This window comes from Hibiscus syriacus, unplaced genomic scaffold, assembly GCF_006381635.1.
Source record: "Hibiscus syriacus cultivar Baekdansim isolate YM2019G1 unplaced genomic scaffold, ASM638163v2 tig00110065_pilon, whole genome shotgun sequence".
Classification (NCBI taxonomy): Eukaryota; Viridiplantae; Streptophyta; class Magnoliopsida; order Malvales; family Malvaceae; genus Hibiscus; species Hibiscus syriacus.
In genome coordinates, this window is record NW_024062585.1 from 395,285 (window position 1) to 416,025 (window position 20,741).

A 20,741-nucleotide genomic window follows, 5' to 3' on the forward strand; every position below is an offset into this window, starting at 1 on the left:
TCATTTTGTAATTTTTAATAGTCGGGGACTCAACAAAACATCACCCTACACTCAAGGGATCATTTGTGCACTTTGCCCTTTTTTATTTTAAGATTTATTTATGAGAGAAAAATTATGATTGTAATATCATATTACGTGGGTAATTACTTAAATAAGTTGATCAAATTATTTCACTTTTGGATATTTAATTTTATGTTTGAATTAAATATGTGCATGTAATTCACCACAAATAAGCCAACTATCATGTAGTTTGGCCTTCTCAGGTTCATCATCCACTAATGTCCTTTATTCATTCAATTTTGTCTTCCGAGTACCCCAACAAACTTGACTGATGAGCAGATCAAGTTAAGAGCTATATAATCCAACGGCTTAAAACTCCAAAACATAAGCCACGTAAATCTGCAGATTAAGCCAAGGGGGATGACAGTCCAACTTTAGTAACTAAAAATGACATCAATTCCCAGCTTTCTTTTTTTTTAATTCTTTCTGCTGAAATTACAACATATCCCATAAACTTTTTTACCCTGCGTATATAATCACATATAGTGCAGCAATGGCTTTTAATACACAAGACAAGTTGGAGTTGGCTTTCACATTCCTGTGAGGAGAGAAACTTGATCAACTGTAAGAAGCCAGCATCGGAGCTGATGTTGGAACATTGCCGGACGGTTTGTTGGACAATCGACGCTTGTAGCGTTTAAGCACAGATGCCAAGTTCTTTTTTCCCTTTGGGAAAGCTACATCACCGGCAGCAGTTCCCGTTCGACCCTTCCGGCATGATATAGCTATCTCGACATCCTTAATTATATCCAACAGCGTCACAGCATTTGTACACTTGGCCTTTCCTGGTTTTGCAGCCGGAGGCAACATTCCATTTGAAACAGCCGGATTTAACCTCTGCTGATATTCCTGGGGGATTTGTACGCAGAAGCAAGGCGTCATTGGGGTTCGAGGCTTTGAAAATGCAAGATCTATCACACCCTGTTGAAAAGGAATAATCGCAGTTATTCTCATCAGAATAAAGGAGAACCCGCGAAAAATATACTACAAACTCTTCAGCTCAAACAAACAAATAGGCCACCCTCTGAAATTGCACTAGCAAATATTTTTGCAACTAATGCATGATAAACATACAAACCAAAAGGAAATAAAGTACAGTGCAGGAAGAAATTTTTATGATGCCATTCAATCAAAGGAATTCCCAAAAATTGAAGATAATAAAGGTGAAAGACGTCAGAAAAACTTAACCAAACCTACATAACTCTTTGCGAAGTCAGAGTAATCTCGTCAACTAAGTGCAACGGGTGAAACGAACATGGCAAACTAATTAACACAATACCCAGAGAACACCCACACCATTTAACAAACTGCTAGAGGAACAATGATCACAACCAACAACTTACACAATGGATAAATGCATTAACTAGCTAAGAAACAAATACAAAAATCATACCTGGAGCCGATTAAGCACATAGGTATATTTTCCCCACAGCTCTGGTCGGCTTTCCATCAGTGAAAGATCAAGGATACGGTGAATGCACCACACTCCAAAGCTTATTATCAAATCCGCTTTCCATATACAGCCCTCCCCACAATGAGGTACTGATGAAATTGATAAGTATTGAGAATCATGTGTGTTAACAACCTGGTTCGTCTCTCTAGCTTCTGCATCATAAAGAAACCTCTCCCTTGCTGCTACACTATCAATTAAGTCCTCATCAGCTCCATCATTTTGTCTAAATAACCAATCAGACCCATCTAATTTCAAGAGCCTTACTATACAGTGGCGGAAAGATTGAAGAAGCTTGGACTCTAAATCCACACCAAAAGCAGTATCCCGAGTTACAGAGTTCAACCCACTTCCAAGTGCTTCATTCCCAGCAGTGCTGCTTTTTTCAGCTACACCAAACTGCTCAAAAGGCTGTCTAGACCAAAGGGATCCAGTGCCTGTACCTGCGCTCAACGGTAAAGGCAAAGAGCCTTTGTAACCCTTTAAATGAGAAGGCTCATCAAAGGAAAATGGAACTCCTGCCCTAGATCCAGCAGTTGAATACATGGGTGTTCCATAGTTTGTCTGACCAATAGGTGACCCATATCCAATGGAACTGTCCCACTGACCACTCTTCACAGACACCCGATGTGGAACAGAAAACCCAGATATGTCTGGTAAGCTGTGATACTTCTTTGTATTGACTGATATACCAGAATTATCATTTAGTCCGGAGAAGCTCATGTCATTATAAGACCTTTCGGATTGTAATGCACCACTTCTAGAAACCACGACATTCTCAAATCCAGGGGGCTGTGCAGGAGCTACCCCATTCAGTGATTTTTGCCTTGATGCAAAAGCTACAGAGCCCCTATAATCTGTAGGGACTATGGCAGGAGGTTCTGATGCTGGTAATTCGATCTGATCATTCAAACAAATGGAGCTTCTGTCCTTACCAATTCGATTAAGATAAGATGCAATCTGATATCCATGCACGGTAGCTGGTTGATAATCCCATGCATCAGCAGATGGTGCAGCACGCAAACTAATGTATCTCCTTTCACCAGAATCAACATTATGCAAACTAGAGCAACTCTTCTCACCAGAATCAACATTACGCAAACTATAATACCTCCTTTCATCAAAATCAACATTTCGCAAACTAGAGTACCTCCTTTCACCAAAATCAACATTATGCAAACTAGAGTACCTCCTTTCACCAGAATCAACATTACACAAACTAGAGTACCTCCTTTCACCATAATCAACATTATGGCTACAATTTTGAACATAAGCATCTAACATTTGTGTGTGGTTTGACCATAACGATGATCCTCTCAAATACCCATATGATAAATCAACACCGTTTTGCATTTTCAGCTGCTTTGGAGTGTCGTACAGACTTGAACTATTAAGTGTATCAGATCCTCTGCATCCTACCGAAGGGAGATCCCCAGCAGTATCCACTTTTAATGGTTTTGAGTCAACACCTAATAACACATCTAATTTCTTCACCTTGGCTTCTTGGGTAGGTCGCCCATAATAATCGTAAAATTGGCCCCAAAATTCATCAAGAACGGCAGCTAATTGACGCCTTGCAGCACAACCTAGTCCAGCTAATCTGGATAGACTTCCCCTTCCATTTCCACCATCATCACTTTTCCCACTGAGGCTTCTGAATGAAGGAGGGCCATCTGGTGTCAAAGAGGTAATACTTCCAGAAGGAGGTTTGGATGGCTCTTCAGGCTCCCAAGAATCTCCATCATCTTTTTCAATCTGCAGATCTCCCTCTATACTCACTGTTTTCTCAATAGGCTTCACTGATTCAATCATCGAAGTTTTCATACCTGGTATCTCATCTTCCACCTCATCGACTAGAATGGAAGCAGACTCAGTCAAGGATGGTGGTTCCTCATAGTTACAGCTCGAGGGGTTAGTAGTAAACACACCATTAGAAGAGTTCTCGTTAACAGTGGTCAAATGTATCTCCTGTTCAGACTCCATAATTGTTTCAGGCAAATCCATAATACAATGTGGAAAAGATAAATCTGAACAAGTTTCAATGGACTTTTCTGGTGCTGCTGATCTTTCCAGCATATGAGCAAGTTCCTCTCCACGATATCTAGTTTTACTTAACTCATTTTCCTCTCTCCCTATAGACATCTCAGAAACAGTTTTGTTCAAATCCCATTTCAATGCATGAGCTTTATTTTTGGAACTGGCAGATTTTAAAGAAGTAGATGCTAACCAAAGCATCAAAAAAAATGACGCACAAGCAGTAGCCAGAAGAACAACAAAAGAAACAGACATGCTAATCCCAGCATTCAATCTCAAATTACTAGCCCAATCACTACTCCCGAATATCATTTCTACGATAAAAATCATCTTCAAACCCAGCATTCCCATGAATGTTACCAGTGATAGGAACTCCACAATTGGAGAAACCTTATAGACACCCATAATTGGTCTTGATGAGGCAACATGAAACAAGGGGATTACTGAAGACGGCAATAAAAGGGCTACCATAACCTGCGCAAAGATAAACATCTGGTATACGCCCTCAGGTCCAGAAGTCCACACACAATAAAGAGCTGGAACCATTGCTACAATTCTGATTATTGCACGATGAAGCCAGCCAGGTATGTCAAGCCCAAGGAAATCGTGCAAGACAACTTGCCCACCAAGATTCCAGGTTGATGCAGTGAGCTGATTAGATAAGAACATAACCAACAAAAAGACTAGGGGCAGTATACCATTTCTAAATACCTGTTTTAATAATTTCAAAAGGAATTTATTAGTATCCACACATGAATTGAATTGTTGAGAAATATTTAAACATAATTCTTAAAAGTCATCATAAACAATAGCTTATCAGAAAAAATGAAAGAAAAAAACCTGTTCCATTAGTGACATTGCATCATGAAAAGTAACCAAGACAAGGTCTGCACTGTAGAATACATTTGCAGCTGAATTCATCAGCACAAAATTTACTAGACAAATTCCACCAAAGACGCATAGGATGGAAAAAAGATGGTTGTGACATAAGGCACTCTTAGAAATATTTGGTAGTCCCATATGCTCCTGTAGACATAACAAATTCTGAGAAAGTTGAGAATGAATAGCATCAAAATTAAACTCCAAAAGAAGGCAGAGCCACAAACAGAACCAAATGATATTGCATGCATATAACAGATAAGACACACCATATGTCTTTCCTTAATTTGGGAATGGTATACCCTACAAAATTTAAGCACGGGGCAATAAATATCTGCCTACCCTATATTTCAGAATGATGATATAACTAAAAAAATCCCACTCGTACAAGAAAATTATATATGAATTTAACTTGGATTATGAAGAATGTGCAAGGACAACATCCAGATGCAAATATTCTTAATAGGATTCTAAAATTCAAGCATAGAAAAATTCTCAATCTCAATTCAAGTAAATTTCTAGAGAACAAGGGACTGTTCAATCCATTGGAATTGAAATATAAGACCCATACACAAGAATCAAATACATTCAGTCCAATCAGATATACCAGAACAATAGAAGAATGTAGATAAAAGTTGTGAGGCATGATGCTAGCTCCAAGAATACTCATCAGGGCAAATGCACTCTCCCCACTCAACTTTGTTGGCATCCCAGTCAAGGAAATAGAAATTTCAGGTTGATTGACGAGCACTCCAAAAACATAAGAAAGCAATATGAAACCTGCTGCATAGATGCATAGGAAACTTGCCCTGCAGTGGTCCTAAATATTGAAAAAAAATTAGGTTGTTATGATGTTGCAAGAGAGATTGTGCAATAAAACAAAGCAGTTTAGCATACCAAGAAGGTGGCAAAAATTGGGAATAAAACAGCATCAAGAGCAGCTAGAAAAACACCAGTTGAAAGATCCATTCCAAAGAGAAGATTAATCCCATGTGCAACACCCAATACCTGGGAAAATATGGACATTTGATGTTAGAATGAAACAAATATCACCATATAACATGTGAATACAAAATTAGATTTGCCCAAGTTCCATCATAATTTGGAAAAGGAAGCTACCATGGTAAGGTCCAACACAACCACAGAAAGCTCTGCTTGAACTCCTAAGAATATACAAGTGGACCTGTCGTACTCGTCACAGCAAATCTATCATTGCCAAAAATAAAGAAATATGTATTATGAAAAGATGAAAAGAGACATCCACAAATACACATAACCACCTATGTGCATACCATCCCTGGTTATATGTAAGCACTTAATTAAAGATTAAAAAGCATGTATTTGGAAAAATAAGTAGGCAACTTATATTTGCAAATTTAACTAATTTTTTTTTATAAGAATTGAAGGCCTCATTAAAAACCTCCTTCTCAATTAATGGAGCTTGAAAGAAAGCTCCTTAATCATTGGAAGGAGGAAAAGAGTGCCTTAAAGTATCATTCATCAACTTAATTACATAAGATACAACCAGGACAGCACCCCTATCAAAAGCAAAAAAACCAAACAGACCCCTATCAAATTTAACTAATCAATTTGTTTCTTTCTATAGACTTTTGTAAGTAGATGGGCAAAGACAATAAGGCTGTCAAAGAAACTCTCATTAACAGGAATACAGAAGGTTTTGTGGTACCTGAGCAAGATCTCGTCCAGTCACTACAGCAATTCGAGCTGACAGGTATTGACACAAAATGGCCGCACAACTAAAAAGAAGCAAGGGGGCTACCAGATCAAAACCAAACTGTGCACCTCCTTCAACAGTTGCAACCCACTTTCCAGGGTCAACATATCCGACTGATATTAGAAGAACAGGTAAAACAGCTGGAAGCATCCGATGAAGGACCCCTTGTTGGTGGTTATTATCCCCTCTTTCAGCTTCCATGTTAACTATAATTTCAGACGATATGCAAGATACAGTGCAGTGAAGCTTCAAAATAGAAAAAGAACCCTCAATGCTCAAGATGTTATACAATTATGTGGTCGTTCCCAAAGACTGAATCTCGTGAGAAAGATGTTTCCCATCATAAGATATTCAGCTAGATATTTGTTATTTGATCAAACATATTTTTCCAAGAAAAACAAACAGTCAAAAGCCCATTTTCTGTAAAGCTTGCTATCAAACAAATGTACATCTAACAATAGCCCAGGCACAGCAGGCTAGTGAGCATCTAATATTCACTTTCCAAGAATCATTCCCATCACGACTGCTAACAGAGCAAAGTTCCAGCCCCAACCGCAACCAAAAGACACCAATCTAATGCTTGCAGTACGATATGCTAACACAGAATAGTTGCGACCTTATGTAATTTCCCATTACAGGTTGTTGATTATTCCAACAGATACAGGACTTTTTCCAATAACTTAAAATCGGTATCAAAGGACAGACAGTCTAAGCTCCAGTCCCAAAGAAGAAGAACAAATAAGCCAAACAAATTCCTCCAAAGAAAGCACCTAAAACGTCAAAACCTGAATCAAATCAGTCAAAGTCAATAATTATAATCATCCTTCATAAACACTAGACAGTGAAATCAAAGTAATAAAATCGGCATGTAAATGAATCACAACCAATTTCTACCATAAATCACGATTAAGCTTTTTGGCCAAGGTTCAAAACAAAATCTGCTCCAAATCCAGAAACAAACTCACCAGAGAGCCTAATATGCAGTGAGCTTCACAAGTTTCACAAACTGGTACGGTTGATCAGATTATTCGCACAAATAAAAAAGAATAGTCTAAGCCCTAGGGTGAACTAATTCAAGGACGAAAGCACTCAACATCATCACAAATTTACTTTCCATACTACTTTCACCATCAATGCTAATAGAGGGATTTAAATAACGGCCCGTCATATAGCGGTAAAGGTGTTGTCTGAAATCATTATTTCCCCAACTGCAATACCCACAATGAGCGCAATTGCATTCACTATTGTCCCAATCACATTAAATGCAACGCAACCAGAAAGGACCTCAACCGCAATTTAAATCCCTGCGCTAATCAATAATAATAAAGATCAGTACACAAAAACAAACCAAAATAAGAAACAACCAGAACACATGATACAGCTACAAACAAAACCACAAACCCCAAAAATATCCCACACAAAAAATAAGCGAAACAAAAACCTTTAACTTAAAAACTCATCTCAGATCTTCCTAAAACATCACCAAAGAAAGCAAAAGTGTAAAACTGCAACCCCACCCAAAAAAACAAAAAAACTCAAAATGAACTAAGCACCTTGGAATCAATACGAATAAAAATCAAGTCCATGGATTTGAATCAGTTCAGTAACTTAATTAAAAAAAAGCCTGCACAAGTTCCATGGCAGATTACACAAAAAGAAAGAAAACCCAAAATCCAAAAAAAAAATTATATATGCAAAATAAAAAACAAAAAATACAAACAAGGAAATCCGAACAAAAGAAAAGGAGTAGAATTGGATTAGGGTTTGGCCTTTCGAGGAGTAAAAAAAAAGCGTTTTTTATTTTACCTTAAGGTAGAAAGCTTAGGAGATGGAGCTTATCTGCTATCTTTTTCTCAGCAATCTCTCTATCTAAGATTGGGTTTTAAGAAAGTAGATCTTCTAGAAGTGGAGATTCTCGAGCCCCTGGTTTTATTTATATCTTTTCTCCACAATCAGAGAAAGAGAGAGAGAAAGAGAGCAAAGTTTTCAGGAAGAGAAAAAAAAGATAGATACGCAGTCCTATTAGATAGAAAAATTATATGGTTAATGGTATTTAAGATCCTCAAACGTTTTAAAAAAAATTAATTTAGTCTTAGAACTATTTCATACTCGATGTGAACCTTAAATTTAAAAAAAAAATCAATCAGATTATTTAACCAACAATTTTTGTTGTTGACCGTTTTAATATTAATGTAGTAGTCTATAGTGTTAATATGAAAGTCTATGATATCGGTGTTGTAGTCTATGACAACTGATAATATGATAGATAAACTAAATTAATTTTTTTGATCGAGTTTAGAGATCAAATTGATATTTTTTTTTAAGTTCAATAACTTATTTGTTTTTAGAGAAAAAATAAAATTTATTTTAAAATAAAATATTCAATTATGTAAAAAAATAAATATAAATATACTAAAAATAAAAAAAATAATTACTAAAAATATTAAAATATATATTAAAAATATTGAAAACTCTATTTAAAATTTAAAAATAAATGTGATGTTAAATCCTGGTGTTTTTAAATAGAGTAAATTGAGTTGGGAGAGAAGTGAGTAGACGATCTTAATTAGTCTATTAATAAATCAAATATTGATGGTTATAGCAAAAATAATTAAAAATATATCAAAATAATAAATTATAATTATTTAAAAAATATCTTTAAAAATTGTTTAATAGTATTTGAGGCCCTTAAACTTTTCTAAAAAATTACTGTGATACTCGAATTAATTTTACACTCAATATGACCTTTCAAACTTAAAAGAAATTAATGTGGCAATTTGACCATTAATTTTTTTAATGGATGTTTTGATACTAACATTATAATTCACAGTACTATCATAGCAGTTTACGGTACTAACGTGAGGCCTACGATAGTTGATAATGTGACAGCCAGATTATTTTTAGTCTAATGAATTGTTTAAAATTAACATATTTAAAAATATAAAGAATTAAATATAAAAAGTAATAAAAATAAAAATTTATTTCTAAAAAATTAAGTATATTTATATTAAATAATAAAAATACTATTAAAAATTAAAAAATATATAAAATATGATAAAATATTAAAATATTTTAAATACATATATTATGTATAATATATACATGTAACATACAGTCATATCATCAACACTTATACAAAATATTTTTATTAAATTAGTCAAGACTTATAAATTTTATATCTAAATATTATTAAAAATATAAAAAAAAATCATATAAACACACACATCTAATCACATCTCGAACAATTCTAAGAGTTATTCACAAACTCTTACACATCAATATAATAAGCTATTATATAAAACATCGCTTATAATTATATGAAATATGATTAGATATGTATATTCATACGAATAACTTATGATATTTTTTAACTATATTTAGATAAAATTCGTAAGCCTCGACTAATCCAGTCAAAATACTTAATATAAGTGTTGTTGATATGGTTGTATGATAATAACATAATGTTTGGTATGTATACATGTATGATATAAAAGTATATAGTGGCTAATGATGATTGATATGTAGATGAAATTGACAATATATTGGTTTTACTAATTCAATTATATGAATACTATTTATTTGCTTTTGTATCTATATGATACATGTATATATTATATATAATATATGATTTTTAAAAAAAATTAGTAATTTATATTCTATCATTTTATAATTTATGATATACTTTTGATTTTTAATAGTATTTTTAGTATATATATTAATATTTTTAGTAATTTATTTTTTTATATTGTTATAATTATTTTTAAAATAATTTTTATTTTTATTCTAAAAATTAAATAACTCATGAACTTAACAAATAATTTAGTTCTCGAATTTTATAAAAATCAATTTAGTTCATTTATCACATCATCAATCATCATGGATCACCATGGCAGTATCATAAATTACCACATCAACATTGTAATAATTAATAATAGAAATTGTTAGTCAAAGTGTCATATTAATTTTTTTTTTAAATTTGAAGTCTATATTAAGGGGGTGTTTGGCAAACAACTGATAGATGATAGCTGGTAGCTTATTCCAGTAGCTGGTTTGATCAACTAATTTGATTAGCTGATTTGAGAAACTGATTTGATTAACTGTTTATATAGAAGTGTTTGGTAAAATTTAGTTGATAGATGTTATTGGTAAAATGACAAATAAGGGTATGATACATTTAGTTGTTAAGTACATATATGTTTTATAATACTTTAATCTTTATTGAGGTGAAATTATTTGGATAAAATGCTTTTGACAAGGAATTTAAAATTCCTTAAGAAAATTGTGAATATTTATTTTGAATATATTTTTTAAAATTTAATATTTACAAATATTAACCATGTGAGATTGATACATACTATTAACTTTGTATAAAATATCAACACTACATTTTTTTCACTTTCATGTTTTGTTATATTTTCTTAACTAAAATAAATTTGAAAATTGACAACTAAAAAAATATAATAATAAAATAAAATTTCTTCTTAAATATATTAGGATGAAGGGTATTTCATTATATTAGATTTTATGGTAAGAATGTAATTATGAAAAAAAATAAGGTCAAATATGTTATTTAACATCTTATTTTACAATCTGCAAATTGATGGATTTTGTTTGACTACCAATAAGCTATTTATCATCAAATAAGTTAAAAGCTCTTAAAAAAAATGTTTGCAAACACTCCTTAATTAAAAAAATAGTTTAAGGATCATATTGATTTATAAAAAAAATTGAAAGAGAGAACTGTGTTGAAAAAGAAAGACAAAAGAAAATGTATATATCTAATATTTATAACATATAATTTAAAAAATAGGTTTATCATTAATCAAAGTGAAAAAGAAACCGAGTTAAGAAAAGAAAGACAACAGAAAAGGTAAGAAAAAGGATTTAAACACAAACGATTAAAGTTTGCTTCTTTTTGAATTGGTAAAATTTTTTAGATATTGTGATGGAAAAAAACGCATAAATTACAAGATATTTTTTAAAAGATGTCTCAATGATATGATGTCTTCTTAAAGACGTATTATGATCTCGGTGTCTTCTAGTTACTATTATAACAATAATACTATATCAATTTATAATTTATGATATACTTTTAATTTTTAATATTTTTAGTATATATATTAATATTTTTAGTAATTTATTCTTATTTTTTATATTGTTATATTTATTTTTAAAATAATTTTTAATTTTTAGAAAATTTAAAGATTATATTAAATATAAAAATAGTTTAAGGATCGTATTGATTTTTTTTTAATTGAAAGAAAGAATTGTGTTGAAAAAGAAAGACAAAAGGAAAGGTATATATCTAATATTTATAATATATCATTTAAAAAACATGTTTACCATTAATCAAAGCGAAAAAGAAACTGAGTTTAAGAAAAGAAAGACAAAAAGAAAAGGTAAGAAAAAGGCTTTAAACTTAAACGATTAAAGTTTGCTTCTTTTTGAGTTGGTAAAATTGCTTAAGATATTGTGATGGAAAAAAGCATAAACGACACGATATTTTTTTAAAAGATATCTGAATGATATGATGTCTTTCTCTAATTACATTCATACCTGAAAGTTTATAATATCAGTCTTACTAAAGCCATCTAGATGTTTTCCTAAAGACGTCTTATGATCTAGTTGTCTTTTAGTGACTATTATAACAATAACACTATATCAAAAAATAATTTTATTAAGACTCATTTTTTTTATCATATTATCTAAACAAATCACCTTTTGAGTTAAATACATTTTTTTATTTTTAGTGATCCTAAAATAAAAAATATTAAAATATGATAATCCCGTAAAAAGGATGTATTTTTTGCCTTTTTACTTAGGTTATTGTTTGTTTAAAAGCTCATTTTCCTTTATCACGCTAGTTATATCTTTAATCGTCTCACTCGATGGCACAACTTTAGAATAATTCTTCCTTCATAGTTACTCAACATGTGTTCAATTGAAGATACTCGAAAGTATTTCTTCTAATATGGTTACTTCGGTTGTAACCCACTCCTAAAAGTGTTTCTAGGCACCTCTTGCCATTTAAGTTCCTTATGGACTAAGTCCCACCATTACAGGTCATTCTTAACTCTTACGGGGCTTAACGAAGTCAAATCTAACCATCCAAAATAAATAGTAACGATATCCTACATGCAGTATCGATAATCCTAGGTCAAGTATCGATACCCCTTTGAGTATCGATACCAAAAATGGCTATTGGATTACAAAAATTACTCTCAGTATCGATACTATTACAATCAATATTGATATCGAGGGTACAATATTAATACTTCTCCTTTGAGTATCGGTACTTCCTGCATTAAATACCCAGAATTCATCCCACTTCATTTAGTATTGATACCCTAACCTAGAAAACCCATAAATAGGCTCGAGAAACACTCAAGAATCCTCTCAAACACTCTAGTTTGGTCCCAAATTAATTTCTAAAGCTTCTAGGGGTTAATCAGAGTTACTTAGCACCATAAAAATGCTACATTTACCACAAAAACATCATCTAAGTATGAATCAAGCAAAATCCTCAAATATGCTCAAAAACCCAAATCCCCAACAAAGCATCACATTTTGATAATTCATAACACAACAAAGGATTATAAATACACTATCTTGGTTAAAGAATCCTGAGATGAGCCTTCTTTCTAAACCATAGTTGATATCTCATTCTCTTCTTGAACTAGGATGCTCACCACCCACTTTTTTGAACTAGGAAGCTTTGTAACACTCCAAATTATGTGCTAGTAGTTTCAGGTTTACTCGATAGGTAAGAAGACCCTGTAAAATTGATGTTTTAAGTCGTTGGGCTTAATTAGGTTGGAATTGGGCCCAATTAGCCATAAAATGAGGATTTTTAAAATATAAGACAAAATACAAAAGACCAAAAGAGCAATTAGACCATTGTTAAATTTCAAAGCTAATATTTGGGGCTTTATTTGAAGTTAGACGTGGGGTTCTCCCATTTTATCTTTTCTTCCTACTTTCTTCTTTTTTTTCTTCATCTTCATATTCCATATCAAGTATTTAGCTCAAGGTGAGTGATTCGAGTTTCTTTTTTACGTTTTTTAAGCTTCCTCATTTCCATCTTGAGTTAAGAAATCTTTGTCTTCATGCTTAGTAAGAGAAAAAAAAGGTGAATAAACTTCAAAGTTCTTGAAGGTGAGTAATTGGTAGCTAAAGGAGCTTCATTTCAGGATTCAAACATCAATGTAATGTATTTATAATCATTTGTGGTGTTAAGGATTTCTTAAGCATGAAGATTTGTTGATATTTTGGTATTTAAACATTTTAGGGTTTATGATATTCATGATCTAGATGATGTTATTATTGTAAAGATTATGTTTTTATAGTATTAGATGATCCTATAAGACTTTTTAAGCTTTATTTGTTAATTTGGGGTTAAACTAGAGTGTTTGAAAGTGTTTTTAGGCATTTCTCGAGCCTTATTTAGAGTTTTCTGTCCTGTAATATCGATACTGTTCTAACAGTATCAGTGTTTGTTTTGTTAGTACTGATACTGTGAGTACAGTACTAATACTCTTCAACATCAAAAGATTCAAAAATATCGCTCATTGCATCCAGATGTCTATAGATGGTAATAAAATGTTTTACAACTAAGCTTAGAAAGGAGTTCTAAATTATGAAATGACCCAAATGCCCTCTAGGTGGGTTAAATGACCAAAATACCCTTAGTGAGTAAGAAACCTTAAAAGTACCCTTAAAAGAGTGTATATTGAATATTCGTGAAGGATTAATCATTGTGAATGACATGCTTTCAAGAGAGGTGGTTTAGTATACGAATAATATGATAGAGAAATTATATACTATGCAAAATTACTAAAATACCCTTATGTGCCTAAGTGAATAAGTTAATCAATACTAGTAAGAGTTAAGGATGATCTGTAATGGTTAAACTTAGTTCATGGGGGACACAAATGACCAAAGTGCCCTAGAAACACTCGTAGGAGTAGGTTACAACATATGTAACCATACTAAGCGTAATACGTCGAAATATCTTCAGTCAAGTGCGTATATGAATTGTTAAGGACGAGGATCATTATAGAGGATATACCGACAAGAGTTACGATGGATAAGTCAGATTCAGTAATAAAGGAAAGCGTGACTTTCAAGAACGTCAGTGAACCCAAGAAGGGTAAGCCACCCCTTTCAGTTTAAGAGGTATTGAAGTAAGATATGATAAAAGCGACTAGAGTGTCGCTACTCTAAGTTGAACCCAAGCTAGGTATCGGGCTAGGGAATACTACAACCAGTGAACAACTAACACAAAAATTATCGTAAAACCCTAAAATACATAGAGACTTTACTAGAAGAAGAGAATGACTAAGACTCCTTTAAGTAACGAATGACCATAATAGAGTAGCTTAATAAATAACAGTAGTAACAGACTAATAACCCTTCGCATAACGTTCTAGATGAGAAAACAAGTAAGATAGCAGCAAGTGAGAGGAAAACCTCACTTTAGTGTGTATAACTATGCTAGAGTGTAGTAAGACTACCCTAGTTACCCTAATAGGGCATTGTAAGTGCGAGAGGTACTTCAAGAGCTAACTAGGGCGCGAGGCCCGAACACTCTCGAAGAGTGGGTTACCGGTGTCAGTGTTGTATGGCCTTCGAGCCTTAGATGTGCATGTGCAATTATGTTATTTCAGTATAACATATATGTTAAAGCTTGTCTTGAAGGCTATGTGAGACCGAGCCCATGTTTCAGTTGAGTGAAAATTATATCGATGCTATGTGACACGGGGTTCCCCCTCCGTGATCTACCTAATGACTATATGAGGAATATGAAATCATTTTGTATGTTAGTGGTAATTACATCAATGCTACGTGCATCGGGTTCCCTCAGTTAACTAGTGTCTAATGGCTATGAGAGACCATGTACTAGTTAGGTTGCATTCAAATAATGAAAAAATATGGTCAGGTTTGCATTCAGATAATGCACATGAGTATCAGTGTCTTATTCAGATAAAATGTAGCAGTTAGAGTCATTAGGGTTAGAGACCCTTTAATGGTGTACTCATGGTATGGCCCTTAATAGAGGACTAAGGGAAGCGTGAGACTCATACTTCAGTGATAGAATAGTAAAGCCTTAAGTAGGTAACACTTGATCCAGATCATGCATGTACCTACTACTTAGTGCCAAGTCTTCAACATATTTGTGTTTATGAAATTCTTATGCTGCTCTAGATTAACGATTATATTGATGGGCTTTGTAAGCTCAGCCTTCGGATGTTTTTTGTTGGTAGTTCAGTAGCTTGACCAGTTCGTGGGGCCTTGTTACAGCAGGACTTCCAGCATATTCGACAGAGTACTATATTGTAGCTTTAGTAGGCATATGTATTCATAGAACCTTATTCATGTATTCAATTATTAAATTCAGTGTTTGTATTATTTTGATTTTAAATTATGTGTCACGAAGCTTCGATTTTGTAGAATATTTTTATAACAATTATTTATGTTTTATTTATGATATCATTCAATATGTTTGAAAGGAAAATAAATAGGTTTTGAAAATTAGGGGTTGTCTTGGTAGCCTAGTGTGTCACTTTAGGCCTAATTGGGTTTAAGGTGTTACAAGCTTGAGGAATGAAGAAGAATAGATAAAAATAGAGAAAGATGAAGAATGAAACGAGAAATAAAAACTTCTAGCTTTTACCTTTAAAACCCATGCCTAAGCAAGTGATAAAATCCCAAATAATCAACATCATTTTTATAAATGGGATATTTACACTTTTGTCTAACACATTTTTTATAACTTTTTACGCCCAATTCCAACTCAATTACACTTTCACTTAGCCCAAAAACTTTTATTACGACTTAACGAGGTCCACATATCTCTCAGGTAAACCTGAAACTACTAACCTAGAATTTAAGGTGTTATAATTAAGGCTCGTAAGAGTTAAGGATAACCCGTAATGTTAGGACTTAGTCCGTGAGGGACATAAATGGGAAAATATTCCTAGAAACACTCTTCGTATAGGGTTACGACCAAAATAACCATATTATGCATAATATGTACAAGCATATTAAGTCTAGTATATATCGAGTAATTAAGAAGAAAGGATTATTACAGTGGATGTACTAACAAACGATATAATAAGATAATCATATTACAAAATAGAGGAATCATGTACTGTGAGAATGTCAATGAATCGAGGATATACAAGCCATCCCTCCAACTCAATGATGAATTGAGGGAAATCGTGATGAGAGTGACTAGATTATCGTTACCAAGAAATGAACCAGAGTTAGGTATATGGCTAGCAAATAATATAGCAAGGGATTAACATAAACAATAATGATCGTAAATCATGAAACACACAGAAACCTCCTTAGAGACAGAAATGTCTAAAATACCCTTGAGAGTTATATGACCATAATGAAGCAACTTAATAGACTAATAGATGTAACAGACTAATAAACTTTTGCATATGTTCTAGATGAGAGAACAAGTGAGATGGCAGTTGGTGAGAGGATGACCTCACTTTAGTATGTCGAGCTATGCTAGTGTGTAGTAGGCTACCTTAGTTGCCCTAGAGAGGCATTGTTAGTGGCGTGTGGCCTTTGGACCCTTAGTAATGTATGTATAATTGTATCAATATAGTACAAAAATATCCTTAAAGTTTGACTCGATGCTATATAATATCGAGCAAATGCTTCAGCGGAATAAGAATTCTAACGATGCTATGTGATATCTAGTTCTTCTTTCAAGATCTATCTGATGCTATGTGAGATCAAGAGATCATTCAACAACTTAATGAGAATTTTACTGATGCTATGTGATACTGAGATTCCTTCAGTTTCTAGTGTCTGATGCTATGTGAGACCATATACTATCAATGTGTCATGTGTCATATTTAGAGAATGTACATCAGTTTTAAGGGAAACGTGAGACTTCTACTTTAGCGATTGAACATTTGAACCTTAAGTAGATAGCACTTGATTATGATCATGCATATACCTACTGATTAGTACCATGTGTTTGTAAGACTCGTAGCGTTGCTTTAGTTTAGCGATTATATTTTTGGGCTTTGTAAGGTCAGCGTTCGAATGTTTTTCATTTATAGGTTATCAGTTTGAGTTGTTTGTGGAGCATTATCACAGTAGGACTTCCAAATTCTTTTCCAGAGTAATGTACTATAGCTTTAGTAGGTATGTGTATTCATTGAACCTTACTTATGTTTTGGATTATCAGACATTGAGTTGTATTATTTGATTTAAACTATATGTCATGCAGCTTCAATTTATAAAAGTGTTTTATAACTACCATTTATGTCTATTTTGGTATCATTCAATATGTTTTTAAATTAAAATGAGCATGTTTTATAACTGTTGGGCTTTGTAAGTTCAACATTCGAATGTTTTTCGTTTACAAGTTATCAGCTTGAGTTGTTTGTGGAGCATTATCACAACAGGACTTCCAAATTCTTTTCCAGAGTAATGTACTATATCTTTAGTAGGCATGTGTATTCATAGAACCTTATTTATATTTTTGGATTATCAAACATTGAGTTGTATTATTTGATTTAAACTATGTGTCATGGAGCTTCGATTTATAAAAGTATTTTATAACTGTCATGTATGTCTATTTTTGTATCATTCAATATGTTTTTAAATGAAAATGAACATGTTTTATATTTTTCTAGTTGCCTCAATAACCCAATATGACACTTTAGGCCCAATCGAGTTTAGGGTGTTACATTTAGTGGTATCAGAGTGTTAGATTGAGTTGGTCCTAGTACCCAATATTTGGTTATATTGAGGTGTCAGTGAATACATGCTCTTAGGTACTTAAGGTACTCGTATAAGTCTGGAATTCTAATGGTGCTTTCTTTCTTTTTATATGTTGTAGAAACTTTGTGATGACCGATAGTTCCAAGCATAGTCTCGAGGATATGATAGAGAGTGGTGTCTCTCATCCCAATATCGTTAGTAACGAGTTCTTGCCTAGGATAGAGGATCTTGGAGTCCCATTAAGTAAGGGTGTTCAAAAATACCGAACCTAGAAAATGGGTAATCCTATGAAAAAGCTTACCCGGCTGGGTTAGGTACCCGACCCATATTTTTCCCAGGTAATTGGGCAGGGTTTAAGCTAAATTTTTTTATAAACTAGTACATGACCCAACCCAATAGTTTTAATATATATACATATAATTTAAATTATATTTTTATTTTATGATCCTTAATATTTTTATCTTAAAATTAAATTTAAATCCCTAAATTTTTCTTAGGTTTATATTATGTACTTTTAAGTTTTAATTTTTTTGAAAATGTTTTTATTAATTTGTCAATATGTGATTTGAAAGAAAAAATCATGATCATTTTTAATATTTTAATGTTTTCTTTTAGAAATAAACTTTAATATATATATATATATATCCTTAAAACTACTTCAAATCTAATTTTTGTGTATTGATTGTACATTATGAACTTTTATGTATTTCCTATGTGAATTTTTAGAAAATAAAATAAAAAATTAAAAATATGAATTGGGTACTTATGACCCAAAAATGTAGATACCCATATTTTATGGGGACCCAACTATCGGGTACCAGACTTAATAAACGTGGTCATGAGCTAACAAATATACAACCCGGAGAATCGGGTACCTAGTTTTGAACACCCATACAGTTAGGAGCGGGAGTCATAGAGGTGACCTTCTTTAAATGTTTAACTTTCACTCTTAAGAATATTGTGGATCATATTCTTAGAGCATAAATTATTCAGTCAGCCGCCCAGAGTACTTTAGCATCGATAGAGTCTCTAGTAGAGAGACTGAGAAGGTATAAGACAGTCAACTTTTATGGTTCAGATCATGATGATCCAATTTTAACCGATTAATGGTTGAGGAAGACTATGAGGACATTGAGGCAACTTCATCTTACCTAGAAGGTAACCTAGAGTGCATCACCGCTTTGCTCAAAGGTGGTGTTATCGTTTGGTGGGATACTGCAGAGATGACTCTATAACCAGAGGTGCCTACGTGGGATTAGTTCATGAGTGAGTTTAGAGGGAAGTATATTGGTGAGGCACATATGAATGGATTGAGAATGCAATTCTCCAAACTAGTTCAAGGAGATAGCTTAGCGTACGAGTACGAGATAAATTTTCTTTGGTTGAGTCATTATGCTCCAAAGCTAGTTGTGATTGATTTATTTAGGTACAAGAGGTTCCTCAAGGGGATTCATATTGATATCCATGCATAGTTAGCGGTAAACTTGCCTAGATTGTTTTCAGAGTTGACATGATAAGCTAAGGCTATGGAAAGGGTGTAGAGCATGATGATGAACTTGTTAGGTGATACTGACACTTTGAGCAACGAGGGCCTCAGTACTAGTATAATTACCGTAGCTAGTGGCCAAAAGGGTTAGGGATTCTTGTGAGCAGAGGAGAGCGACATCAACTTAGCCACTTCAACCAAGTTAGAGGTCAAACATAGGGTCTGATAGGAGGTTGTTAGCTCCACCATCTGTAATGAGCTTTGGAAGCTCCGATAAGGTATTAGGATGTTCAGAGTGTGAACATTGTGGCAAGAAGCATCAAGGAAGGTGCTTTAGACTCCCTAGGAAGTTCTATAGATACAGATCTTTAGAGCGTACAGTGAGGGATTACCCTACTTTGGATAGCGACGCCTTAGGTTGGCCTAGGGGAGAGATCTCAATAGCTTAATATGATAGAGAGTCTACATATAGAGGTATCAACGCTATGCTCAAGTAAGAGAGTAGAGGAACAGATCAACATGTTTCTAGTTCAACTGTACATGATATAGTTTGTCAAATTTCTATGAGACCTAGAAAAGATAATGATGATGTAGATGAGATGTTAGGTACATTTTTAACAAATCCAATTATTCATGTTGTTCTAGTAGTCATGAGTTTGCGTATTCCTTTATGGAGCCAAGTGAACTATATCGGAAAAGTATTCATATAAAGGATCCTAACGTGAGGATCCAAGTGCCTAGTTTGTGAGACTTAATGGAATATACAAGGTTTACCTTAGATATTCTTTGAGGGCTTGGGTTAGGCTTAGTAACCGATCTAATGGAAATTGTTAGCACAAGAGTTGCTTTGATCTTGGAGTTGTGAGTCTAGAGATATAAGAGAATATATGAGAATAAATGATTGTTCCTTGTTGAGTTGAAGGTCAACTATAAGAAAATGTTTAGCCACATAATCCTCCATCTTTGTGTATTCCCTAAGAGAGCATCATTGTGGGTTATAAAGTTAGTTATGAGACTATAAGAACTTTTTTGCATCATTAGTTGAGGATTTATGTTACTGATCCTATAGAGATTTAGTTATCCCAAGTTCAACATTGGAGGTAGAGATCTCCATGAGAGTGTTAAGAATACCTAAGTTACTCTATCCAGGAGGACGATCATCTTACTCGCCAAAAATATCAGGATATATCTCAACTAGTGCCAAGGCACTTAGGCACAAATACCTCAAGTACTCATGAGGAGTAAGTTAGTTGAGTCTATGTTTCCGAAGCAATAGTTTCGAATCTCACCCTAAGTACTATGGGTACTAAAGGTAAGATAGAGGGGTATGAGTTTCGAGGTGCAGT

The 20,741-nt window shown here is 33.3% G+C and overlaps 1 protein-coding gene across 2 annotated transcripts; it reads right to left on the reverse strand.

The window, feature by feature from the left end:
- Window positions 1-434: 434 nt before the first annotated feature.
- On the reverse strand, window positions 435-6,932 carry LOC120214496 (ethylene-insensitive protein 2-like). Of its 2 annotated transcripts, none has more exons than XM_039212386.1 (8): window positions 6,111-6,932; window positions 5,543-5,629; window positions 5,321-5,431; window positions 5,031-5,243; window positions 4,385-4,567; window positions 2,730-4,255; window positions 1,454-2,534; window positions 435-981 (listed from the first exon to the last, which is right to left on the reverse strand). In XM_039212386.1, the coding sequence occupies exons 1-8, from the start codon at window positions 6,357-6,359 to the stop codon at window positions 619-621; spliced, it is 3,813 nt and encodes a 1,270-aa protein (XP_039068317.1). In that variant the 5' UTR covers window positions 6,360-6,932; the 3' UTR covers window positions 435-618. The 2 variants fall into 2 exon arrangements, with proteins under 2 accessions (XP_039068317.1, XP_039068316.1); XM_039212385.1 differs by having other exon boundaries at window positions 4,385-4,570; window positions 6,111-6,927.
- Window positions 6,933-20,741: the final 13,809 nt, after the last annotated feature.